Raw genomic sequence first — 26,710 nt, 5'->3', positions numbered from 1 at the left:
AGGGCAGAAGGCGGGCGGGAAGAAGCCGCGCGATACTGGTCGCTAGTGATGCGCACGCGCAGGGGCCTTCCCGCGCTTGCGCGGAGTGGGCCGCTGTCGCGCTCCGCCCCGGAACGTGGGGAAAGGCGCGGACTACCGTTACCCGCCGCCGCGGCGTTCTCCCGAGCCGGCGTCGCAGCTGGAGGGCCTGGCAGGTTGCGTGCTCCGCTGGACAGCTGCCTGGGGAGTCCCTGCGCCGGTCAAAGCCTGTGTTTCCTTCTCGCGAGGCTGCGGTGAGAAGACTACGAGGTGAGGTGCGTCCGGGAGGCTCCCGGACCGTGACGCCGGTCACATCTTCCCGGGCGTTAGAACCGGGAGGCGACGGGCTTGGCGGGGATGGAACTGGGCTTGTTGAACTTCACAAGATTCTTCCGCTCAGTTTCTTTCGCTCGACCCAACGGTTTGGTAAGGAAGACTTTGGGGCGGGGGACCTACGCCACCCTCGCCGGCCTCAGACTGCGTCCCCTTGGGGCTCGCGTGGTTTCCGTGCAGTCATTCAAGCGGCGTGGAACGAGCGCCCACGACCTGCGGGTGCCCGGCCTTCTAGACTGCGCGCCCAGTGGGCTCGGCGCCTTCCTGAAAGATGCACATTCCTTCTCAGATGATGAGGAAGCGAACGCGTGCTGATGGTGGGGAAAGATAAAAGCAGCAGCCGTAAACGTTAGCGAACGTAGACTGGACGTCCCGGCCATCCGACCTTCTTGAGATTTGCCATTAACGCTTGGTTGGCTCTACGTCCCTATTTTTTCTGTGCAAATAAGCGTCCATATATTTTAGATACTTTTCGGTTACAAATTTCGCCATCTGACGCTCATGGATTATCTCCTGTATGTCAGATACTGCTCTAGGCCAGGAATTGGCAAACTTTCTCTATAAAGGGCCAGATAGCAAATATTTTAGGCTCTGTGGGCCAAGAGGCAAAACGGAGCATATTATGTAGGTACTTGCGTAATCAAAGAGAAGACGTCCCTAACATTTTTTTATTGGTGGTATTCAGAATGTAATGATTAAGCAGTTTTTAAAATACAGGTCTGCTGAGAAAAATAGAATGCTTTTTTTGGCGGTTCTAAGTTGGTCTTCCCTGGCATGAGTTGATTGCAGATGTTCCCTAGTAGAGACTATTCTTGGTTCACGGAAAAGCAGGCTGAACGTGGCTTGTGATGTCCCAGTGATGCCTGAACTCTGCTCTCCTGAGCAGGCAGCCGAGGAGGGGCAGAGACCTATAAATCAGTAGACAAATACGTCATTCCAACAGTGTTATTAAGGAAAACAGCTGGGTACCGAGACCTTGATGAGGGAGGGGGGTATGGCCTGCCCCTGGGAAGTGAGGTTTGCACTGAGATCCTACTCTGCAGCAAGCTGTGTGACCACACCAGGCAAAGGGAGCACGGATGTTGGTCTGTTCAGTATAAAGCCCAGTAATCCGGGGGCTGCAGGTGCCAGTAAAGATCTCCATCAGGGTTTTAATTTGTGATCCGCCACGGGTGGAATTCAGAGATAGCACGCTGTTGTACCTATATGTGTTTTCGTGAGTTAAAGATACACAGTGTTCTTTTAGAGTCTTAACAGGATCTGTGAGCCAAGACAGGTTAACGAATCTGTATGGTCATTTCTCGTGACTGCTCAGGACAGTGTGATGTGGGTGTACAATAATTTATTCAAGCCAGACTCTATGGAGCCTCTTTGATTGATTCCACTTTTAGGCCACTGTTAAAATGATTTAGTGTAGGATGTGCACATTTAATACTGATAATGCTCAACTGTCCCCTCAAATGATTATGTAAACCTGTGACCACTTTTATACAGTCATTTTTTTTAAGTTTATTTATTTTGAGAGAGAGACAGAGAGGGAGGAGGGGAGGGACAGAGAGAGAGGGAAAGAGAGAATCCCAAATAGGCTCCACACTGTCAGTGGTACTCAAACCCATAAACCGTGAGATCATGACCTGAGCTGAAATCAAGTCAGATGCTTAACCAACTGAGCACCCAGGCGTCCCTACATTTATTTTTTTTAGTTTTAATATTTTGTTTTTTCGGGGGAGGGGCGGGGGGGAGGACAGAGGATCTGAAGTGGCTCTGACACTTGTGGTGCTGACAGGCTGACAGCAGCAAGCCCGATGTGGGGCTCGAACTCACAAACTCACGAACCATGAGATCATGACCTGAGCCAAAGTCAGATGCTCAACTGGCTGAGCCACCCAAGCGCCCCACTACATTAATTTCTTAGTGTTTAAAATGCCATTTATCTGAAACTGAACACTTAAGCATCAGGCGGCCTCACGCAGACTCCTTTCAGTGGGCCAAATGAGAATCCACTGGTCAAAAGAAAGCAGTCGAGTTGCCAAAAGCAGAGGCTGCTGCACCGATGGTCTCAAGAACCTAGAAACAACTCTTAAGGAAACCAGTAAAATGCATACTCCTGGGCGAGATGAACTTGAACAGACCCCTCCCGCCCACCCCAAGAAGCAGAATGGAAAAATGTCTAAAGCCATATGCATACCTGCTTTGATCTGCAAACACACTGTGAAGGATTTATCCCAAATCAGAAGTATGTGCTATGCTGTGCACTGCAAAGTTATCCCATAAAATGGTGTTTAAATGTGCAGCAGTAGGGATCGGTTAATTACAGCACATTCCCTCAATAGAATGTGTGTACACAGACGCACGAAATCAAGAGGATATTTAATAACATGAGGAAATGTTTCTGGCATACTTTTTTTTTTTTTTTTAAATGTTTATTTATTTTGAGAGAGTGCGTGAGCAGGGGAGAGGCAGAGAGAGGGAGACAGAAGATCCAAAGCAGGTTCTTGCACCAAGTGCAGAGCGCCCAGTGCGGGGCTTGAACTCACAAACTGTGAGATCATGAGCTGAGCTGAAGTTGGATGCTCAACTGACTGAGGCACCCAGGCACCCATGGCATATTTTTTAAAAGCGGGTTATAAAATAATATGCATATGGCATGTTTTGAAAGAAACATGTATATAACAGGGCGCCTGAGTGGCACAGTCGGTTAAGCATCCGCCTTTGGCTCAGGTCATGATCTCGTGGTCTGTGGGTTCGAGCCCTGTGTCGCGCTCTGACAGCTCAGAGCCTGGAGCCTGCCTCTGATTCTGTGTCTCCCTCTCTCTCTGCCCCTCCCCTGTTTGCTCTCTCTCAAAAATAAACAAACATTAAAAAAAAAAAAAAAGACGCATATATACCCTTCCCACAGGCAACTGCTGTGTTGTCTTTTGTGTGTCTTTCCAGAACCATACTGTGTATTCACAAGCACATTTATATATCCATATATCTTGGAAATTGTTTCCTTCACACACAGATCTAGCTCATTCTCTTTTTTTTTTTTTTTTTTAAGTTTATTTATTTTGAGAGTGAGAACACAAGTGGGGGCAGGGCAGAGCCCAACTCGGTGCTCCAACGTTTTTTATTTATTTTTGGGACAGAGAGAGACAGAGCATGAGCAACTCGGTGCTCTATCTCACAACCTTAAGATCGTGACTGGAGCCAAAACCAAGAATTGGACGCTTAACTGACTGAGCCACCCAGACACCCTTAACTCATTCTTTTTGATGTCTGTATAGTATAGATATTTTTTAGCTTTAACAATTTTTTTCAAGCTGAAAAATACATAGACAATAAAAATTGTTATTAAAAAAGTGGCGGGTGACTAAGGAAGTCTAATGCCCATCCAGACGTGTAGTCTCAATAAAGCCAAAGCTTGGTGTTACTGTCAATCTCGTTTCCTACAGTAACTGAACCCCGTGTGGTCAACTAGCTGAAGCCACAGCAGGAGGAATGATGTGGGAACAGAGAAGGTCCTATCCAGTCTTTGAGGGAGCAGCACTCCTCAGGGCCTGATCTTGTCACCGAGCCAGCCTCTGGTCACAAAGGAGTTGCCCTGGGGAGATAGATAAATGGGAGTATTCCAGTCCCTGGAGTGTTCAGTCCCAGGTAGGAGTTGAGACTAGCGTCTGAACAACAGGGCCGCATGCAGCATGAGCTGTTATTCTCCGTAGGACCAGGTCTTGAGTTGTGAGGCAGCAACTCCATCCTGGGGCAGAGCCTCTGGAGGCCCCGTTGCAGCTGCAGTGGTGGACTGCCAAGCCACCAGGTCGCCCAGACAGGAGGGCTCCGTCAAGGTCTTACGGTGGCAGCATGGCCCACACAACTGGAACGAGAGGACACACCCCTGAGGACATCACCTCCTCTCATGGCGAATACGTGACAAAGGTGAGGAAAAACAAAACCGCTCACTTTATCTCGGCCGCTCTGCCGGGCAAAGGGCCCTGGCTTGGAGTCAGACACTCCTGGATTCCCGGCTTGGTCCATGGGCTTTGTTTCCACTTCCCTGGAAAATGGTGCCAGTATCTCCCTCTTGGGTTCTGATGGTTAAATGAGATGTGTATAATATAAAACATGCAAGTAAAATAACCTGAGGATTGTAAGTGTAATGAGGCAAACATTTCCATTCCATTCCCCTCAAATAATTATCCTGTACTTTCCTTACCGTTTTCCGTATCTCCAGTATAGCCTCTATATGCTACTTAACTTAGTTACACATCTACAAATTAAGCCAAGCGTGCTCTGAGGCCTAGGCATCTGTTTCCTGTACTTGACTCAAATGAAGTGTTCAGTAAATCAGTGAACAAAAGGATTATGAATTAAAAGGATGTGGGCAGTTGTAGCAGAAACTCCTACTCTTCAACTGTGGCTGAAGGAAATTCTGTAGCTAATGGGTTTCTGAGTTAATATGGGGGGGGGGATGGGCTTTGGAGGCAGACTTCCTGTGTGATAACCCCCTCAAGCCTCATTTTCATCTGTAAAATAAGGTTAATAAACCTTGTAAGGATTGTGTGGGGAAAATCCACCACTGTTAGGCGTGGAGCAGGTCTCACTATTAGCCATTATTCCTCAAAAATACGCTCCATGAGCACAGCTGCTACACGTTCTTGGGTTTTCCGTGTTATTTTGTTCAATAAAGGCATGTCATTAACTGCTGAGCTGTGTCTCTGGTTTTATTCTCCCATGTCATAAATTCACACATCACATGTCCTCATCTTTGGCTCAGGGAAAAAAGTTGCAGTTTACTCAGATGTGAGAATCAAGTTGGTTCGTTCTATCTCTTACAAGTTTTGTTGCCGGGCACACTGAAGACAGGGTCACTCAGACCCTCACTGACAAATTAGGACCAGTCATGATTCCCTGGAGACCATCGTTTATTTTTGGTAAATGCCATCAATGAATATACACACAGTATCAATCCCACAGAAGTCTATAGCATTTAATTCTTGAAAACAGGTGACCACTGAAAAAAAAGAATTCACAATTTTCAGTTCCTTTAATAATTTAATGTTCTATCCCCTTAAGGCTGTTATACCTTAAGTTACCCGGGTCTGGTTGTATCCCAGCAACAATAAAGGGCCTGTTGCATGATGTATACCAAATACACAGCAAAATTGAGAAATCCCAAGTGCTTCTTCACTTCAACATGTTTGGTTTCTCTCCTTTGTAATAGGGGTTTGATTTTCCCTATAACGAATGACTTAAAATAAGGTGCTTAAAAAGTCCACACCAAGTCTCAAAATAGTGAACAAACACTATTCGAAAATGCCCTCTGAGCCTCAGTTTCCCCTTCTGTAAGATGAAGGAGTTGGGTTCGAGTTAGTGTCCTAGGCAAGACCACACAATGGATGGGTAGATTAATTTCCTGCCACAAACCCCAGCAAGGGAGAGGGAGAGGGGAACAGAGCTGCAAATGGGAATGTGGGAGTGGGCGGGGGTGGTAGGCCAGGGCCAAAGTGGCTGGAAAACTGGCCTTCAGGAGGTCAGTGTCAGCTCTGAACCTTCAAGTCTCAAAAGTATGTCTTTGTCTTTTGATCGGATGATTTGGTCTAATATGATTGTCTCATTCATTCCAGTGTATGTACTTGCTGCAGATTTATGTACAGAATTAAATACCCCATTTATTAATTTATAAACCGTAATAAAACCAGTCCGTTCCCCTCGCCAGCAGATCTTGCATTGGAAAAGGGAGACAATATACAAATTTTAGCAACATCATAAATTTCATTAAACCTGAAAAGACACACAGTTCATTTTGGAGTTCAATTATCTGTTCAAGGACTCAGTCACTATAATCATAAAAACAACTACCACAGTATCTTTGTGGTGCAGAATTACCCCCATTTGTTGCTAGTCACCAGTGAGAAAAGTTCAGCTACAGACTGTAATGCCTCTGTGAAGACACTTAGCAAACTCTTTTCACAAATGCCCTTCAGATTTCCCCTTCCCGTTTTACACAGCAACCGTCTCAAAACTTGGGGCCAACCAAAATAACTACAAAGAAAGTGAACGACACGTGAACACACAGGGACCTGAGGCTGGTGGTGCCTAAACTCCAGCCACAAGGGGACCGGGTGACCTCCAGGAACAGCCCACTCATAAGCTGACAAAAATAACCAAACCAGGAGTCCATCATAAGCTATGGTACTCCCTCAGACGGGGAAATGTCTCACCAAGACATAAAGGGTGACCCACTGTCCCACCTGCGCCCTCCTCCGAGTGCCTGTTCAAGAGGTTGGGCACAGCCCCGAAGGAAGGCAGACATCACCAGGGACCCCAGCAGCTGAGCCAGCGGTCCCCTCTGCGAGGACAGCATCCTCTTGTGACGCTAGGAAAGATGGAGACCCTGACCTGAACCTCGGCACATGGGCTATCTGCTGGGGCCACATCATTTTCCTGATACGTGATTTATCCAAACCCAAATCCTAGCTTGGTGCTCACCGCTTCTCCCCTTCACCAGGACATGGTTCCGATCCTAACGCAGACACCCCACCAGATCAGGTCATGGAATCAAAGTGCTGTGGTCTCATCTATTACACAAACTGTTGAGATGACATTCTTGATTCATTCTGCTTTCGGCGGCTGGGGCCATTAGGAGCTTCAGAAACTTCAGCGCTTCCTACTAATGCTGAAATGTATCAAGACACGCATCACCAGAAGGAGTTTTTCTTGTTTTTAAACATTTAAGAACAAAAGCGTTTTCAATCTATAAGCCAGTCCTCATGCGCCCCACCCCCCATAGGAGACAATGGCGTAAACACACACAACTGCAAAATATTCCCTAGAAAAATGCAAGATCCTCATCAAGTTAACATCTCCCCACCAAACATCCTACTAAGTCGTCACAGAAGCGAAGACTCATCAGAAAAGACAAAACGAATATTACAAAAACAAAGCTTGAAACACTGAACGTGATTTCCTAATGCTCTGACAGCCCCTCAGCCACTCCCCCTTTGCTGTCCCCAGCAAGGAGAGATGCCCTGCTCTGGCTAGGAAAGAGAGGGCACAGGAGACAGCAGCTGCCCTTCCCTCTGGATCTGGACATAGACTGACTCTGACTTGCAGGTCAAAGAATTAGGCTCCAAGAATTCAAGGCTAATTGCAGTAGCTTTTCTCTTTGGAAGATCTGCCAGTAACTGCAAACGGCCAAGGGGTTGGTCGGAAACTGGGTCCATCTATGTTGCTGGAGATGCTTTTAATTAGTACCCCTCTGCTCCATGCCTGCCTCGGCCCTTGGCCTATCTGAGCAGCGGAATTGAAGCAGCTAGTTTGTCATTCTCCAGCACCATCCTACTGTCCTTTCCTTGGCCCCCGGGAACCCCCTCTTGCCTGCTCGGGGAGGTCTGCATCCACAGTGATCCCGCCTCTCCGGAGAGTTACCTGGAAATACTATCTGGAAAGCAGAATGAGAACTCTCAAATACATGACTTGGGGAAGAAGTCCACACAGAAAGGTAAAAACCTGGCCAAGATCTCCACAGCAACACAGCCCTCGGATGACAGACTCCAGGAAGAAAGGGCCTGGAACACGGGAGCTTGAGGGCGGTGGCCCTTACTGCAGGGCAGCGTCCTGCTGCCCCCAAGGGGCTGGGAAGCCCAGGGTCTTCTGATGGTTGTGCACCGTCCCCTCGGCTGGGTTGTACATTCACTGGTTGTCAGAAGTTTCTGGTACTGCTAGGGAGTGGGGGAAGGAGTCACACAGGTACCACCCTGCCCTCTACACTCTACACGTCATAACGGTTCAAACTGTATGAGTTTGGGTAGCTCTGCCGACTGTACTGGAAGTGATCTGTTAAGATGTTGTTGCGGCCATACTGATAGTCCCCGTGCTGGGGGAAGAGGATGCCATTGTGGGGTTTTTCCAGGGGGCTCCGGTGATGTTCCTTACTGCTCAGGTCCCCCGTTGTGACAGGGAGGAGGTGCTTCCGGGCTTGCTGATTGGCATCGTACTTGGTCTGCAAGATCAAGAGAGTCAGTGAGACAACTGGCTCCTTCCCCAGGACATGTGCACAGGACAGAGGAGCAACGGGCATCCGAGCAGCCCTTCAAGGCGCCACCGAAGCACTGGCCCTAGCAGGGCTCAGGCATGGCCAGCCCTCCCTGTGAGCCATCTGTGTCTTTACACTGGACTGAACACGGTCTTCTTGAGGAGACCGTGAGATCCCTGACAGAGTCTCCACAGACCCAAAAGCCACAGCTGGAGTATGGCACGGACCCAGAATAATCTACACAGGAAAAGGAAAGCCGGGCTAGGAAGGGCCACACCAACACCATAAACCAGTCAGCCACAAAGCTGGGAGCTGGAACCCCAGCCTCTTGGCTCAGGGTGAGGCCCTTTCTTCTCCCCTCCACTGACTCTTTTTTTTTTTTTTTTTTTTTTTTGGGACAGAGAGAGACAGAGCATGAACGGGGGAGGGGCAGAGAGAGAAGGAGACACAGAATCGGAAACAGGCTCCAGGCTCCGAGCCATCAGCCCAGAGCCTGACGCGGGGCTCGAACTCACGGACCGCGAGATCGTGACCTGGCTGAAGTGGGACGCTTAACCGACTGCGCCACCCAGGCGCCCCTCCCCTCCACTGACTCTTGGTGCCTCCTTGGGTATCGAGGGGACACCCCACCCCACCTCAGACTCACTTTGTTATACAGAAAGACCCCCAGGATGGCTGTCATCATGCCTAGGACGTTGGTGCTGGTGACTGGGTTTTGCAGCATGATCAAGGACACCGTGATGACCATGATTCTCTTGGTGGCATTGGCAACGGAGTAGCTCAGAGGGCTGATGAGGTTGAGGATGCTGAAGGCAATGACATTCTGGGCAAAGTTACAGAAGCCGCTGACAGCCAGGAGCAGGAGCGTCCAGGGCCACTGGGACACATAGGTCTACAGAGACGAGAAAACAAGAACAGCACTGGGGTCACATGCTGGCCCTGGCAGAAGTGGGGGAGAGGCACAAAGTGGCTTACTGGGGTCAGCGTCTAGGCGGGGAGCAGTTCCAGCTGTGTGTTGCCGTGTAATAACAGGTGCCTGATCTGCGCAACCTCTGACCCTCACGACACTGCATGCAGGCACAGCAATAATCCACTCCGTTGCTGCTGAGGACAGGGAGGCTCCAAGAGCCCCAAGGGTGGAGAGCACGAGGTGAACTGGAGCTTCCCTTGTCCCAGACAGTGAGGACTGGGAGCTGTGGGGTTAGCAGAGCAAGGTCTGCTTACTGGACACTGTCTCAGTCCAACTGAGCTGCTATAACAAAATGCCATGGGCGGGTGGGGGGTATAAACAATAGACATTTATTTCTCACCGTTCGGGAAGCCAGGAAGTTCAAGATCAAAGAGACTCAGTGTCTTGTGTGAGCTTCCCAGTTCATAGGTGGGGTCTTCTCACGGTGCCCTCATGTGGTGGAAGGGGCGAGAACTCACTGGGTCTCATTTTATAAGGCCAACCGACCCTGTCTGACGAGGGCCTCACCTCCTCATACCATCATTTGAGGGGCTGGGTTTCAACATAGAAATTTGAGTGGGGGGAACACATTCAGACTGTGGCAGACATGACACGTTCTGTAGGACAGGGAGGCCCTGGGAAGGCAGCCCCTGAGTATGCACAGAACCTAGTAATACAAGAGTCCCAGGCTAGAAGCAAGAAGCCCTGGGTCTGCCCTGTTACTGAGAACCACCCCCCCTCCTCCCCGCCCTTCACCTCCAGCCACCTGACCTTTCAAGTCACACTTTCTTCCTCTGTGCGACAGAAGACACTGACCCTGCTGAGCCCACACAGTGCTGCTGGGGGGACAATCAAAAGGGTTCATGGCCGTGAAAGTGCTTTAAAACAGTCCCAAGCCAAACACGAGATGTTCTCAAAAACTTTAGTTATCATCTGACCCTCTCTGGAATGAGGCACTCTGATCAAGGGGGCCCAGAAGTTAAGAACTCACAACTAACAGACATCTGGACCACAGAACCCCCTTCCCCCACCCATCCCCCTGAGACTGGGTTGATCCCAGAACAGGCAGCAGCTGAGAATTAGGTGGGGGGCTGCCCCCGCCAGGCGGCTGGGAATGCCCAGTGCTGAACATTTACGGACATCTATTCAGAGCTGGATACCGGAAGGCATGTGGCACCACTCCTATGCCTCCCCACCTCCCACAGTCCTACCTCGGTACCAGTCCTGAGGAACCAAGGGGCACCAAGAGGCTGCTACAGGGCAGGGCGGCCAGGGGAAGGGCCCCAGGAGACAGTACACCAGCCACGCACAGCTCCAGGCTGTCCACCTCTGCAGTGTCTGACCTCGTCTGGAGTGCTGGGACAATCCCCACGTCCCCGTGCTCCAAGGGCAGAGCACCCTCAAGACCTAGTGTGGCTCAGTGAAGGTAGCAAAGCCAGCAAAGCTGCGCGGTGGCACCTCCTCTCTGCATCCCAGTCCTCAAGCCACATTGGTACTGGACACAGCTGGGTCCCTCCAGGAAGGTGGCATTTAGTGGCCTGCCAGCATGGGAGCTGGAACGGTCTTAGAATGGCCACCTGATTCCATCTCCACCACCCTCAGAGAGAGAGAGGGATCACAAGGTCCTCTCAAAGGGCAGCAAGATACACTTAGGTGACCTCACGGTCACTCTGACTTTTGCCCCTCGTTGGAACAGCCCCTGTAAGGCACGTGAGCCCACCAGCATGCTTCTGTGGCAAGCTGACCTGTTCACTCCCGAGTCCTTTCCTGAGATGACCGACATGGTCTTATAAGCTGTTTTTATGAGCCAGCCAGCTTGCCTAGATCCCTATTTCTCAGAAAAGGAACCCAGTCAATCCAGCTTTTAAAAAAAACTGATACCAGTCAAGTGTTTCTTCCCCACACAATCAGGATTCAGAACCACTCCCTCACCCCGAAACACCCTCCCAGGCCTCTTGGTATGAATCCCCTTCCCCAATCCAGGTAAACTAACGGTGTGTTCTCCTTCCCTCTAGGTTTGTCCTTTTAGAGACGATCCTAGAACTGGAATGATACAGGATGGAACTTTCTCAGACAGGCTGCTTTCACTCAGCAATAATGCCTGTGACATCCACCCAAGCTGTCATAAGGAACAACAGCTGATGACCTTTTTCATTGCCAAGCAACTCTCCGTTGTATGGAAGTGCCAAAGTGGGCTTGTTTCATTTTTTATTCACTCGCTTGTTGAAGGACATCTGGGTTGTGTCCAGTTTTTGGTGGTCATGAGGTCATGAGTGGAGTTGCTATAAACATTTGTGTGAACTTGAGTTTCATTTCTCTAAAGTTAACACCCACATGTGAGATTGCTGGGTCATACGATTAGCGTATGTTTAACTTCAGAAGAAACTCCCAAATGTTTTCTAGAATGGTTGTACCACTCTGTATTTACTCCAACAACATATAAGAATTCTAGCTGTGCCTTATCCTTGACAAACATGGCATTGTATTTTTTTAATTATTACAGCCATTCTAATAGGTATGAGGTGGATCTTATTATGGTTCTGTTTCTCTCTAGTGCCTAATGATGTTGAGCATATTTTTACTTGCCTATTTACATGCCATCTAGACAGTCCCAATGGGAAAAAGTCTGTTCAAGTCCTTTGCCCATTTTTAAGCAAGTTGTGATCTTGCTATTGAGTTTTGAGAGTTCTTTATATATTCAAAACACAAGTTCTCTGTTAGTACGTCATTTGCAAATATTTTCTCCCAGTTGGGAGTCTATCTTTTCTTTCACTTAGTAGTGTCTTCACAGAGCAAAAGTTTTAAATTTTAATGAGACTCCATTTACCAATTTTTTCTTTATGGACTTTGCTTTTGGTGGAATGTCTTAAGAACTAATCCCAAGTCATGATGAAGATTTTTCTCCTGTATGTGTGTTTCTTTTCCCCTAAAGGTTATCATTACATTTAAGTCTAGAATACATTATGAGTTAAGTTTTCTGTAATGTGTGAGGTCTAAGTCAAGGCTCAGATTTTTCCTTATCGATGTCCAGTTGTTCCAACACCGTTTGTTAAACTACCCTTTGCCCTGTGATTGCTTTTGAATCTTTGTCAAAAATCAATTACCCAAATTTGTGTGCATTTAGTTGCACACGATTCTGCTCCACTGATTTATGTGTCTCCCCCTTAACCAGTACCTGTACCTTAATACTAAGTCTTTAAATAACGTGATTCCTCCAAGTTTATTCTTTCTTAGACTTATTTTGACTATTCCAGTTTGTCTGCCTATCTACGTAAATATTCCAATCAGCTTTAAGGTTAAAAAAACTGAATACCTATCTATCCACACGCGCGCGCACACTCTCACACACACACACACAGATATACAGGCATATATCTTCGCAATATTGCAGGTTCACTTACAGACCACTGCAATAAAGGAAATATTGCGATAAAGCAAGTCAAGTGAATTTTTTTTGTTTCTCAGTGCGTATAGGAGTTATATTTATACTGTAGACTATTAAATGTGCAATAGCATTATGTCTTAAAAAAGGGGTACGCCTTAATTAAATGTACAGAACTTTATTACTCCCAAATGCCAACCATCACCTGAGCTTTCAGTCAGTCATAATCACTCATCATAGATCACCATAACAAATGCAGTAACAATTAAGAAGTTTTTAAGATTGCAAAGATTACTAAAACATGACACAAAGACACAGTGAGCAAATGCTGTTGGGAAAACGGCACCAACAGATTTCCTTGATGTGAGGTTGCCACAAACCTTCAATTTGTAAAAAATGGAGTATCTGCGAAGTGTGATAAAGCTAAGTGCGATAAAACAAGGTATGCCTGTGTAGATTAATGGATCTCAACTTTTCTTCATTACCAGCTTTTCCAAGGAGAAAAACTGAAGTTAAAATTCAAGCAATTATTTATAATTAATACTAAAGAACAAGGTTTTACTGGTTAGAATTTTATTTCTTCCTTTCAAATCTATTTATTTCTTTTTCTTGTCTTATTGCACTGGCCAGGATGTCAAGTATGATGTGGAATAAACATGTTGAGCATGAACATCCTGAAATTATTCTTGAATTTAGCAGGAAAAACCTCCAATCTTTCATCATGGTGTTAGTATTCTGCAGTGGCTGAGAATGCAGTTTTCAGTGATTGCGACTACTAGCTCATGTACTCTTTCTTGCTGTTTCTTTCTTTCCTCTGTTCTCTTCCATCTTTTTTTTATCATGTTCTCATACTTAAGACTTCTTTTCTGTGCCAAAATCAGTAACGTTATACTGGGGAAGGGACACCGTCCTTTCAAATGGGCCATCTAAGGCAGCTAATTATGCATCACATTGAGGTCTCTACTGAGAAAAATTCTGTGACTTGAACTAAATATTTTTAAATGTGGATTTTTTGGGAAAACTAATATTTAACATTGTTTCTCCTGCATGGCAAAACTGCCTATTCTGCTATTTAAAAACCCTCAATGACTTTATTTTCAACTGGCTGCTTTTTTCATGTACAGCCAAAATGAAAACGTCTAAATTAATTATGTTGTACAAATGGGACCCAACACAAACTTTTTAAAAATTAGTAAGACTTTTGTTTTATGTTTGCATTTTGACTATTTTCATAAGGATGTAGGTTGTGTGTTTAACCGTTAATGTTAAAAACTGTGATGTGTGTGCAGAATATTCTATATGCATGTTCATGTTTAAAGAATGGCTGTTGACGTAAGAATCAGCTTTCATGTAAAAAAAAATCAGGTTGAGGAAGTTTCCTTCTATTTCTAGTTTGTTGACTTTGTATTTTATTTATTTTATTTTGAGAGAGAGCATGCATGTGCATGCATGAGTCGGGGAGGGGCAGAGGAGGAGGAAGAAAATCTTAAGTGGGATCTGCGACTCCGGGCTTGATCTTACATAGATCAAGAGTCGGATGCTAAAACCAAGAGTCGGATGCTCAACCAACTGAGCCATCCAGGCGCCCCTAGTTGTGTTTATCTTCATGAATGATGTTGGGTTTTGTCAGATGCCTTTTCTGTATCAGTTGAAATGAATAAGTGATTTTCTTTGTTAAACTGTTAGAGATTACACTGATTTTCAAATATTGAATTAGCCTTGCATTCTTGATTTAAATCCCATTTTGTCATAGTGTATTATGCTTTTTATACATTGCTACATTCGATTTACTAGTATTTGGGGCTTTTAAAAATATTTTTTTATTTTTTTTAATTTTTAGACAGACAGAGAATGTGAGTGGGGGGAATGGGGAGAGCAAGCGAGCGAGAGAGACAGAGAGAATGAATCTTAAGTAGGCTCCATGCTTGGCACAGAGCCCGATGTGGGGCTTGATCCCATGTCCCTGGAATCACGATCTGAGCTGAAATCAAGAGTTGGATGTTCAGCCAACTGAGGCACCCAGGTGCCCCTACTAATATTCTGTTAACTTTTGCCCCAACGTCCATGAGAAATACTGGTTTTGTTATATGGCCCAAAGCATTCCCCTGTCTTCTGTTTTCTGGAGGAGACTGTGTAGAATCGATATTTATTTTTTCTTAAATGTCTGGTAGAATTTGCCAGTGAAACCAGCTGGGCCTGATGATTTCTTTTTAGAAAGTTTGAACCTATGAATTCAATTTCCTTAAAAGCTATAGGAGTACTGGGGTGCCTGGGTGGCTCAGTTGGTTAAGTGTCTGACTTTGGCTCAGGTCATGATCTCACGGTTCGTGAGTTTGAGCCCCACATAGGGCTCTGTGCTGACAGCTCAGAGCCTGGAGCCTGCCTTGGATTCTGTGTCTCCCTCTCTCTCTCAAAAATAAAAATAAAACATCAAAAAATTAAAAAAAAAAAAAAAAGCTATAGGACTATTTAGGTTATCTAGTTCATCTTGGGTAGGTGAGTTTTGATAGTTTGTGGTTTATGAAGAATTGGTCTATTTCATCTATGCTGTATATAGAATAGTCAGTAATATCTCTATCATTTTAATGTCTGTGAGGTCTATAGTGATATTCCCTCTTTCACTCTTGGTGTTTGTAATGTCTTCTTTTCTGTTTTGCTTCAGTTGAAAATATTTTTTATTTCCCTTGAGGCTTCCTCTTGGGCCCTGCATCATTTAGAAACGTGTTACTTAATTTCTAAATGTTTGTGGAGATTTTCCTGTTACTGCTGTCAAAGAAGATACTTTGTATGTTTTTGTATCTTTTTTTTTTTTAATTTATTTATAGAGAGAGAGAGAAGAGAGAGAGAGAACAGGTGGGGTAGGGGCAGAAAGAGAGAGAGGGAGACAGAGAATCCCAAGCAGGCTCCGTGCTGTCAGCACAAAGCCCGATACGGGGCTTAAACCCACAAATCATGAGATTGTGACCTGAGCCGAGATCAAAAGTCAACACTTAACCAACTGAGCCACCCAGGCACCCCTATATGTTTTCAGATTTTTTGTTAAAGTTTGTTTTATGACACAGAATATGGTTTCTCTTGGTGAATGTTCCATGAATACCTGGAAAGAATGTCTATTACACTGTTGTTGGGTAAAATGTTCTACAAATGTCAGTGAGATACCCAGTTGGTTGCTGATATTATCTTTTTGCTTGGTGGGTTTTTTTTTTTTTATAGTTCTATTGGTTCTGGAGGTTCTGTATTCACTGGATATAAAACTATGTGTTGCTAGTTCTTAGTTTCAGTACTTTAAAAATGTTATTTCACCTCTTTCTGGTGTTCATGGTTTCTAATGAGAAATCCACAGTCATTCAAACCACTGTTCTGTAAGTAATGCATCATTTTTCTCTGGCTGCTTCCAGATTTTTTGCTTGTTTGTATTTTAATCTTTTTTTTCTCTCTGTGGGTCAAGCTGGATAATTTCTATTGATCTATCTTTGAGTTACTGACCCTTTCCTTTGTCATTTCCATTCTACTACTGAACACATCCACTGAGTTTTTAAGCTACTCTTTCTGAATTTCCAAAATTTCCATTTGGTTCTTCTGCCTTTCATTCTTTACATTTGTCTCCAGAGAATTCACGTTACCTTTTGGGGCATGATTATAATCACTGCTTTAAAGTCATTGTTCAGGGGGTGCCTGGGTGACTCTGTTGGCTAAGTGTCTGACTTCGGCTGAGGTCATGATCTCACACCTCATGAATTTGAGCTCTGCATCGGGCTTTCTGTTGTCAGTGTGCAGCCCACTTCAGTTCCTGTCTCCCTGTCTCTCTGCCCCTTCCCAGCTGGCGCTTTCTCTATCTCAAAAGTAAATACTTTTTTTTTTTTAAGACATTTTTCAGGGGCGCCTAGGTGGTTCAGTTGGTTAAGCATCTGACTTTGGCTCAGGTCATGATCTGAGGTTTGTGGGTTTGTGGGTTTGTGGGTTTGAGACCTGCATCGGGCTTTACAATGATAGTGCAGAGCCTGCCTGAGATTCTCTCTCTCCCTCTCTCTGTCCCTCCCCCACTTGCCCGCTCGTGCTCTCTCTCAAAATAAATAAACTTAAAAAAAAATAGTCGCTGTTCAATAATTCCAAGATCTGTGTCATCTCAGTGTTGGCATCTGTTAATTGTCTTCTATGAGAAGGGACTTGAAATTTCCCTGGTTCCTCATATGCCTAGTAATTTTGGATTATATTCTCGACGTTTAGGATATTGTAAGACTGTAGGTCTTACTTAAATCCTCTACAGAACGTTGATACAGAATTTTGTTTTAGCAGACTCAGTTGGGTTCAGGCTACAAGCTTGACAAGCCTTCTGGGGGTGTTGGTTCCAATGTCAGTTGTGTTTCCAAAGCCTCTCCAGCAGTACGCGGCTCCATCCTGAGTGTGCGCTACCCAGCAATCAGTCTGGGATGTGGGCAGCAGTCTACCTCATAATTCAGTGTCAGTCTTTGGTGTGCTATTAGGGCCAGATCCTCACATGTACAGCTCGGGGGTGAGCCTAGGATTTCATGGTGTTTCTGAGGTCACTTTCCCAAGTTCCTCCTCCTCCACGATCTCCCTGGTACTGACCGTGGCCTAGGGTTCCCCTAGGAACCAGTCCTCTAGTCAAAGGGCTGGGGCACAGTTATCCCGCTCTACACTATGGCCTTCCCACAACTGTACCTCTACTTGGGACCAAGCAGTGGGCTGATTAAAAGAGAAAAATACACAGTGGGGGCTAATCCCACTCTGACCGCAGAGGGAGGCTGCCCTCACTCAGCATCTCAGGTGCTGTGGGACCCTGCTGCTACCATTGCCACAGGATTGCCAGGGGCCCGGGACACAGGAGAACAAAGAAACAAAAATAACAGAAAAAGCCAGAAGGGCATTTCCCCTACCCTGAGCATCAGGAACCCCCTTTCCTATTCCCTGATCCAGAAGTAGAGGGTGTCTCGCTCTGTTCTCACCATGTGCAGCACCCGGGGCTGCGAGTTAAGGCTGAAGGTACAGGAGGCAAAAGAAAGACAAACTGAGGGGCACCTGGGTGGCTCAGTCAGTTAAGCATCTGACTCTTGATCTCGGCTTGGGACATGATCTCACGGTTCATGAGTTCGAGCCCCATGTCAGGCTCTTCACTGACGGCAGGGAGTCTACTTGGGATTCTGTCTCTCCCTCTCTCTGCTCCTGCCCTACTCACTCTCGCTCTCTCTCTCTCAAAATAAATAAACTTAAAAAAAAGAAAAGAGGGGTGCCTGGGTGGCTCAGTCGGTTAAGTGTCCAACTTCGGCTCAGCTCATGATCTCACAGTCCGTGGGTTCAAGCCCCGCATTGGGCTCTGTGCTGACGGCTCAGAGCCTGGAGCCTGCTTTGGATTCTGTGTCTCCCTCTCTCTCTGCCCCTCCCATGCTCATAGTCTGTCTCTCTCTGTCTCAAAAATAAAAACATTTAAAAAATAAAAATAAAAAAAAAAAAAAAGGAAGAAAAGAAAAGCAAACTGCTGACTCAGTGGTAATTTGAAATCTGGTCTTCAACCCCAGCCTGTCCACTGCCATTTACTTTTCTGTTCTCAAATAGCTGCTTCACTCATCTTATAAAAGCTTTAAAACCAGGCCGCCTGCTTCGGAGTCTGGTGATCCCTGCCTGGCTTCGGTCAAGCTGTCAGCAGTGGGGCTGCCCGTGTGCAGAATTACCCACCACACACAGCCTTTGAATCCTGGTGACACGGCGAGCGGCAGACTCCAGGTGATGCTCTCCTACCTGATCCTTCTCCCTGTACCGCCACGAAGCACAGCACTGGGATGGGGCCACGTCACCCGGCGTCCGTGCCAGAGACACAGGGCAGGGAGGGGGAGCCCAGATAGGTAGGGGCCCTGCCTTCACACCCCAGCACTGTCAAATACAGAGTGCTCCCCGGAAAACTGTTGGAGTGTACGAGGACCCCATCAAGGTAAAAAATATGTATGGGCTCGACAAAGAGAACAGGTCACTAAAGGTATTACAAACAAGGTAATCACTGGAATAAAACTAAAACGTGTCCTGAATGCAAATACAAGCAAAGTTACTAGAGCCGAGCCTGGAAGCACGTGTTTGTGTGCATGTATACAGAGACACTAAGGAGTTGTCACAGGACGTAGTAAGAGAACTGACACGAAACCCACCAGCAGTATCTGCAGCCAATAAAAAGAATGAGAAAGACCTAAATATGTCAATAGGGAATAATCGATCCCCAGGAAATATCACTGAGGGAAAATAGCAAAGTGCTCCTTTCTACCTAAAAAGTCACTTTCTGTGTAAGGAGGAGAAAGGAATATATACAGATGTGTTTATACCTGCAAAAAGAAACCCTGAAAGAATAAACCAAGAGCATAGCGATGAAGAACTCCAGGGGAGGGACAAGAAAGCAGGAGGTGATAGGGACTGAAGCCAGACTTCTTGGGGTTTTTTGTTTCTTAATATTTTTATTTTTTGTTTTTATTTTATTTATTTATTTTGGCGGGGGTGGGGAGTGCGTGCTTGTGAGGAGGGGAAGGCGAGAGGGAGATGGAGAGAATCTTAAGGAGGCTCCACACCCGGCACAGAGCTCCACGCCCTGAGATCATGACGTGAGCTGAAATCAAGACTGGACGTATAACCCACAGAGCCACCCAGGCGCCCCTGAAGCCAGACTTCTTTGAAAAAACCTCCTCATCTCATTTGGCTTTGGAAATATAAAGGTATCTGACAAATTCAGTGTTGGGGGGCGGGGGGAGGAAAGCAATGCCACAAATGGAAAACAGATGGAAGTAAAAGAACCCAACCGGACGAGCTGGTGACACAGGCACATTGTGAAAACAATTATTTCCAGTGCCCTTAGAACACAGCATTCCAACTGTGCATCTTTAACGGGACATGTCCTAAGGACAAAGAAGACCGGCAAAGAAACCTTAAACTCAGAATCCTGTCCGCAGCTGGCCCGTGGGCATTTTCACTCTGAAGCGATTATGTGTGCATACAGTGGAATCTTGTACGTGAGTAATTACGGGAAGGAATCAAGCGTACCCGAAAAGATGTACACTTAAAAATCACAGCCGTGACGAATCCTGTCATGTTACATTGCGATGAACTGGAATGAACTCTCCCCTCTGCCCCAACAGGGCTTTCCTAGTTTTTTACCACAAAGACTTAAAAGCAATGACAACCGAACAGCGGTGAGCACCACGGCCTGTCTCTCTCAGCAGCGCTCTCTACCACAAGCAACCCGGACTCTCGAAGGAGCGGCTGACTGCAAGTCTGGAACAGGAGAGGCACGATATGGGAAACAACATCCTGCTGGACCAAAAGCTACCAAAGGCTGACCTGTGCTGTCAGAAGGACAGGGAGCCAGTGGGAAGGACTCCGTTGGCCGAGACAGGATAATCCGAATAGAAAAAGTGTTAAGATGTGCAACTGACACAGGCGTCCACAAAGATGTTGAAAAAAAAAAAAGAATATATAAAAGGACCTTCCTTTACCCCTCCCACAAAAAACACCCCCCCCCATTCACTGGTTAACATTTACAGTAAGCTAAGAAGTGTTCTCTAAAAATTGGTAATTAAGAAAAAAATGAAAGAAAAGCACTGAACTGCTTTTCGTGTAGTTGAAAGTAACACACTAGTCCTGAGTGATGATGGAAAGCTCTTTACAGAAAAATTACAGCTAATCAATATGGAAAGGAAGTGAGAACAGAGCCACTTTCCTCATCTGGAAAATGGAAATAACGTGCACTATGTCTCCAGGCAGTGCTGAGGGTTGAAGACCAATGCCAAGAACTCTATCGGGCCTCATTAAGCCCTAATAAAATTTACTACCCTCTCTTACCCTCTCTGGAACTCCGGCTTTGAAGAAACCACGCCTACCTCCTCCTTATCACTGTCATCTGCTTAGTTTCTTTTTTATTTATTTTTTCACTTGCTTAGCTTCCAGTGAACCGTCTGGAGGCTGGCCCTGCACGTGGTGGGAAGCTTCACGCTGGTGCTCAGAGAGCTCCGCACACACCCAGAGTAAAGGAAGTACGGACGGAGATGACAACAAGAGAGGAATCAAGCTATGCAAACACAGTTTTGACAAGTCAAAGTGAGATCTGAGCCAGACTGTCAGGACAGGAAAGTCGCCCGTGCTGGCATTTTCCTTCCTGATGCCATTGGCACAAATGAAGCAGCCATCAACACCTGAGATCCAGCGCGCTGGAGGAGGAAGTGCAAAGGAAGACGACTTCCTCGACTGCACGAAAACTGCATCATGACAAAGCTGAGCCTTAAGAGGGCTGGCTGGCTGCCAGGGGCCCCGAATGTCCCAAAGTCAACACAGGTGTAACTGCCCGGCAAAGCAACTGGTTTGGAACTCGTTAAGAAAAGGGTGTGTCCGTGGCACCGGCCAACTCACCAGGTCGCTGCTGACCAGGAAAGCTGAAAGGTCCACCAGGACCCACGTGGGGATCATAAAGAAGACAGCGTGGCAGCCCAAGATGTTCAGCAGCCGGAGATGGTGGATCCGTGAATCTCTTAACACCTGAAAAGAGAAAACCTCTTAACATGGCAAGAAGGGCTCCAGTTACCCAGGCCCCAAACACAGTGACTATACATAAGCCCTGACGTCTGACCTTGACCACCGAACCTACCAGTGCCCTATGATGAGACACACAGCCCGTGCCCAAGACAAATATGAGGGACTGAGAGTGAAAAACACCAACACTCAAAACTGGTAAAGCTGTAGTGAAACAGGCACTCTGAAATTCTACTGGTTTATGTCTAAATCGCTCATGCGCATTCCAGAATGCAACCAGGCAAGGTCTATCAGCAGCCATAAATATCTCATATGCTCCGACCCAACAACGTACGGAAATAACTCGAGACAGAAAACCTGCACACACAAAGATGTCTGTTGCTGCGTTCCTTATAATGAATGGTTGGACAAAGATAGTTTTTTTCTTAAATACTTATTTTTGAGAGAGCGTGAGTGGGGGAGGGGCAGAGAGCAGGGGACAGAGGATCAGAAGCTGGCTCTGCACTACTAGGTTGACAGCAGCGAGCCTGATGTGGGGCTGGAACTCACGAACCGTGAGATCATGACCTGAGCCAAAGTCAGATGCTCAACTGACTGAGCCACCCAGGTGTCCCTAGAGCAGTAATTTTTAATGAAATGGGAGAATGTTGTAATCGTAAATGAAAATGTACTGATTTTACTTTTCAAAAGCACAATTCTGAAACGTACCTATAATATCACAACTCTAAAAACTGTACAGAAAAAGACCCCTACTAGCATTAACAGTAGTTCTCTTTGGGGCACCTGGGTGGCTCGGTGGGTTAAGTGTTGGTCTTCGGCTCCAGTCAAGATCTCACAGTTGGTGAGTTTGAGCCCCACGTCAGGTTCTGTGCTGACATCTCAGAGCCTGGAGCCTGCTTTGGATTCTGTGTCTTCTCTCTCTCTCTCTCTCTCTCTCTCTCTCTCTCTCTCTCCTCTTCTCCCGCTTGCACTCTCTCTCTCTCAAAAATAATAAACATTAAAAGAAAAAAAAAACCCAGTAGTTCTTTAGGGGAAAGTACTGTGATTTTGCTCAATAGCGTGGAAATCCCTGGCCGCAGGGCAGGTCTCTATTGATTAGTCATCTCCAGCACCCACTATGGTACCTGACACAAGTTTTCTGATTTTTGGGGGGTGGGGAGGCTTTTCTCTAGTTTTCCACATTGAATATATGCTAATTTTATAAAAGGAAACAAATTACTTAAGAAAACGAAACAAATACAAAACCAGCAGAAGGGCCACAGGATTTTTGTTTGTTTCAACACCAAGGGAATCCCTCCTTGACCGCATTTTCACAGGCCGCCCACCTGTGCACCCGCAAACCACCAGGCATGTCCCAGACGGTACCCAAATACCTTTTTGGAGAAAATATTCTGAAGCGAGAAGCACAGTGTGGCAGCAAGGGCGCTGATGAGCCCCCACATGTCGAATGACAACTCGGTGACAGTGGCCAGCAGGACGCCGCTGATGATGGGGATGAGCGACAAGTACACCTGCGGGAAGGGGGGCAGGAGGGGCGGATGGCCGAGGCTGAGCCAGGCTGCCCCCCACACGCCCCTGGGCCTGGAGGAGAGCCTCGGTCTCCCATCCCTCACCAAAGGGAAGGTCCAACTTTACAAGGCCCAGAGCGTATGCGATGGTTCCTGAGATCTGGTGGCTAAATGGCTCCAAACTTCTGGAGAAATGGGATCCATTTTGGACCTCTAGCTCACCCTTTTCCTACAAAGGACACTTTAAAAGCACTGCAGGAATTTTAGGAGGTGGTGTAAGGCCCTCTCAAACGCCCCAGAGGGTCAGAACAAGGGTTCCGGACTGGGGGACCTGAATTCCAGCCCCCCCCCCGCCCCCCTGCTGGCTGTGGGCCTCAGGCTATTAGGCTATTTGACTCTCCCCTTTCCCTTTAAGTCCCACTTCTTCCCCTGCGATCAAGAATGACAATCACCTGCCTTATCTGTCTCATAGGGTGGGTCCCTACATGCCTAGGCCATTCCTCAGTCCTTCCCCACAGTGGAAGGTGCCGGCTCCTTGCCCAAGCTGGGTACAATGTCCCGAACGACAGGGAAACCTGATAAACATGACGTGATATCGAGTGATGAAGCTACACACCTCCCAGGCAACTTGGACCCAGGGAGACAAGTCACACCTGACATCACCCTGGGGGCGGGTTCCAGAGCACACCCAGGTCTTACAGACAAAAAAGAGGCTGAAACAAAAAAATCAGCCAGAAGTGGCCCAATTTCTATAAGCCGATCCAGGGCACCGCCACTCCGAGTTACATAAAATACAGGATGCCAGAAACCAGCCACCTAGAGAAGAGGCGCTCTGTCCAGCACGAAATGGATTCCAGCTGGGACGACAGGAGTTGCACTTCCACTTAAGGACAAGGAGCAAGGCCGTCTCTGGCTGAAGCCACAGCTCCTCTCGCCCCAAGCCAGGAAATACCCAGGCTTGGCATCTTGAACAGACACTGGATTGTGCCCAAAGCATCTTCCTTATGCGGTCCTAGGCTCTGCGTGTTGCTTTCGTTTCCAGTCCCAGACACTCACAGTTCCTGGTTGTTTTCATTTCGAAGACTTTGTTGGATTTTGCCAAAATCACTCTTTTGACTAGCACCTCACTTCGGACCCCAGAAGTCCCCAACCTGGCTGCGGTCACTCGCGAAGAAGTGAAACTTTGTGAGAGTTCCAGCAAGACGTCAGATGTTCCATTCCGGGTCCCCCTGGAGGGGCACGTGGGGCCTGGCCGAGATGGGACCGAGTCACCGCCCACTAGCAACCACACAGGGAGGGAACCAAAACACGAAGGGAAGCTGGACCTGAGAGGGACAGGAGTGTCCCCAAGACCACACGGCAGAGACAACTCGGGGGCACACACACTGCACACCACTGCCTCCAAAGTGATTACAGAACATTAGTGAAAGGGCCACCAGAAGCCTCTAAGCAGACTTCCTGATTTGACAGGAAGCCAGGAGCCGCGACCACGTCACCAGCTGGGCACCAGCCAGGAAGACCTTGGGGCCCCCACCGGCCCAGAACCCTCCCAGGTTACCTTGGTGCTTTGCTTCTCCTTCATGATGATCCGGGACAGGAGAACCACCCAGATGGGCATGGTAGCCTTGACTGCAAAGAGAGGCGAGGGGGCTCTCAGGGAGCCGTCTCCGTCCCAGAACCCACCCTGGGACCCTGTCCCAACTCCACTAGTGCGATGGGAGCACCTGGCAGCCCTTCAAGCCTCCTCGGCCCTTCTCTTTCCGGGGAGCTTCCCCGCAGCCCAATAGCTGCGACCCGCCCTGCTCAGCTCCCAGCTCTCTTCCCAGCCACTTCTCTCCCCTAGACCCCTGTGCGAGTCGCTCCCCTGCTAAAAGTCTCGTTGGACCCCAGCCCCTCGCCAACAGAAGTTGACTTCTCGGTCTGGTATTCCAGGCCGTCGGGGCGCAGCCCCGCCAGCGCACTCCTACCCACGCGCCGAAACCCCGGGCGGCGCGTCCCGGCCGCCGCCCCCCAGGCCGGCCGCTGCACCCACCAGTGTGCGCGTAGGACACCGGCACCTTCCAGATGCTGACGTGCGCTGACACGGACGCGAAGTACTTGCCGAAGGCGAGTGGCAGCACGTAGCGCGGGTAGAAGCGCGGCGGCAGCAGCGGGCCGGGAGACGGATGTGGGCCGGGCCCGGGGCCCGAGACGGGCGGCGCGGGGGGCACGCGCCAGGCGCGCAGCAGCGGCGGGAGCCCCGCGCACAGCGCCAGGATGTGGCACAGCGACACGGTCACAGGGAACGGGAAGGCGCTCAGGATCACCTTGTTGACCACGTTACCGCCCGCGCTCAGCGCGTACCACAGGAGGCACAGCGCCGCCACCCGCGCGCCCTCGCGCGCCCCGCCGCCGCCGCCGCCCGCCGCTCCCGGGCCCCCCGCGCCCGCGCCCACCGCCGCCGCCGCCGCCATCCTGCCCGAGCGGCCACCTCTTCCCGCCCGTCCGACGGCCCGACGCCGGGCGGGGGCGGGGCCGGGTGGAGGCGGGCGCGCCGGCCAACGCCGCTCTCCACTGGTCGCCGCTGCCTTGCGTCACCGCCTCGCGCCGGCCGACGCGCCCGCCATCACGTAGCGGGCGCAGGCCCCGCCCCTCGGGTGGGCTTCCGGCGGGGCCAGGCCTATCCCGGAAGCGGAAGGAGGGGACGCGGACCCTGGCCCGGCCGCTGCCGGGTTTCCCCGCCGGTGGGTTGGCCTAGGGGACCCGGAGCCAGGTCTCGAAGTGAACGGGCAGGAGCGCAAAGACCCTGTCGCGTCAGCGTCTGTGATCGGGCCATCCAGCCGGGGGTCAAACCTCGATGTCCACGCTACATCGGCTCCCCTCGGCCAGATTCCTCATGGGCGGGAGGCAGTGGCGGCGGACAGCAAGGGTAAAAGAGCAGGTCTTTACTGAAAAGAAACCAAATTGTGAAAGCTTTCCATAAGCTACATCCTTTTTCTGCAAAAACACGGGAACGGACTCCCGTGGCCGGACTCCGATAGAGGGGCAAGCCCGGTCTCTGGGAGCTCGTTCTGAGAATCACCGCGACGTGCGCTGCGCGGTAGGTATTAATTACCCCATCCCCATTTCACAGACGGACAGACCGAAGCCCAGAGAGGGGAGGCGACTTGGCTCAGGTCCCCTGGCCCATTCGGGAGCTGTGGCCGTGGTAGTCTACTTGGGCACCTGTCTCCAGAGCTCTTGCCGGAGGGAGAGGTGCGAGGCCCTGAGCGCTGATGCCCAAGGCCAGGCTAGGGCAGCCCCAGACCCTAGCAGAGGAAACAGGATGGTGTTTTCAGCAAGATGTTCCTATACTGAAAGACTGATTTGTGTTCCAAACATCACGTACTGACGAACTTTCCGGGGAGGGTGGGGGCGGGAAATGGGGGGTTAAGCTGCCCTTTTACAACGTCCTTACTTGGCAAATTATAAAGTGGCAACCCAATGATTTCCAATATGCGAGAGGGAAATCTCAGCTTAACCGTGTTCCCCAAAGCAGGCACTATGTTTGTCCTGGGCTTACTGGACACTCGGAAGTGGTCCCTGCAGGTGGGGGCAGGGAGCAGGGACCCATCCTAACGCCCAGGTCTGAGAAAGGGAGATGCTCATAAGATGCCAACCTGTACCCTAGTATCTTACAGCTGTGCCTACACAGCTGTGACCCTTTGTCACAGAGCAAATCACTTCCTGGAGAAGTCCACACAGCAGCAAGGCTGGCCCACATTACAGGCCACAGTGGACTTAGAAAGGAACTAGTTTCTCCATAGCAAACAGTTCTCTGACATGGCCTTTTTTTTTCTTTCCTTTCTTTTTTTTTTTTGTTTTGTTTTGTTGCTTAAACTCTGATCATTTAACTTAGTCCTCACAGCTCTGGGGTAAGCACTTTCATCTCCCACATGCGGACACATGCAGAGAAGTGATCAGGGGCGCCTGGGTGGCTCAGTCGGTTAAGCGTCCGACTTCAGCTC

The 26,710-nt window shown here is 48.5% G+C and overlaps 1 protein-coding gene and 1 long non-coding RNA gene across 2 annotated transcripts; one reads left to right on the top strand and one right to left on the bottom strand.

The window, feature by feature from the left end:
• Window positions 1-4: 4 nt before the first annotated feature.
• On the top strand, window positions 5-12,752 carry LOC131510439 (uncharacterized). Its single transcript, XR_009261057.1, has 2 exons — window positions 5-272; window positions 11,330-12,752. It is a non-coding gene; the product is annotated as an uncharacterized LOC131510439 (long non-coding RNA).
• Window positions 5,235-25,225, bottom strand: SLC35E1 (solute carrier family 35 member E1). Its single transcript, XM_058727582.1, has 6 exons — window positions 24,757-25,225; window positions 24,283-24,353; window positions 22,590-22,727; window positions 21,097-21,222; window positions 9,012-9,257; window positions 5,235-8,332 (listed from the first exon to the last, which is right to left on the bottom strand). Exons 1-6 carry the CDS (start codon window positions 25,175-25,177, stop codon window positions 8,102-8,104), a joined length of 1,233 nt encoding a protein of 410 aa, XP_058583565.1. The 5' UTR covers window positions 25,178-25,225; the 3' UTR covers window positions 5,235-8,101.
• Between the last annotated feature and the right edge of the window lie 1,485 nt (window positions 25,226-26,710).

The sequence above is a fragment of the Neofelis nebulosa genome, chromosome 4 (genome assembly GCF_028018385.1).
Source record: "Neofelis nebulosa isolate mNeoNeb1 chromosome 4, mNeoNeb1.pri, whole genome shotgun sequence".
Lineage (NCBI taxonomy): Eukaryota > Metazoa > Chordata > Mammalia > Carnivora > Felidae > Neofelis > Neofelis nebulosa.
This window is presented reverse-complemented; position numbering and strand designations above follow the sequence as displayed.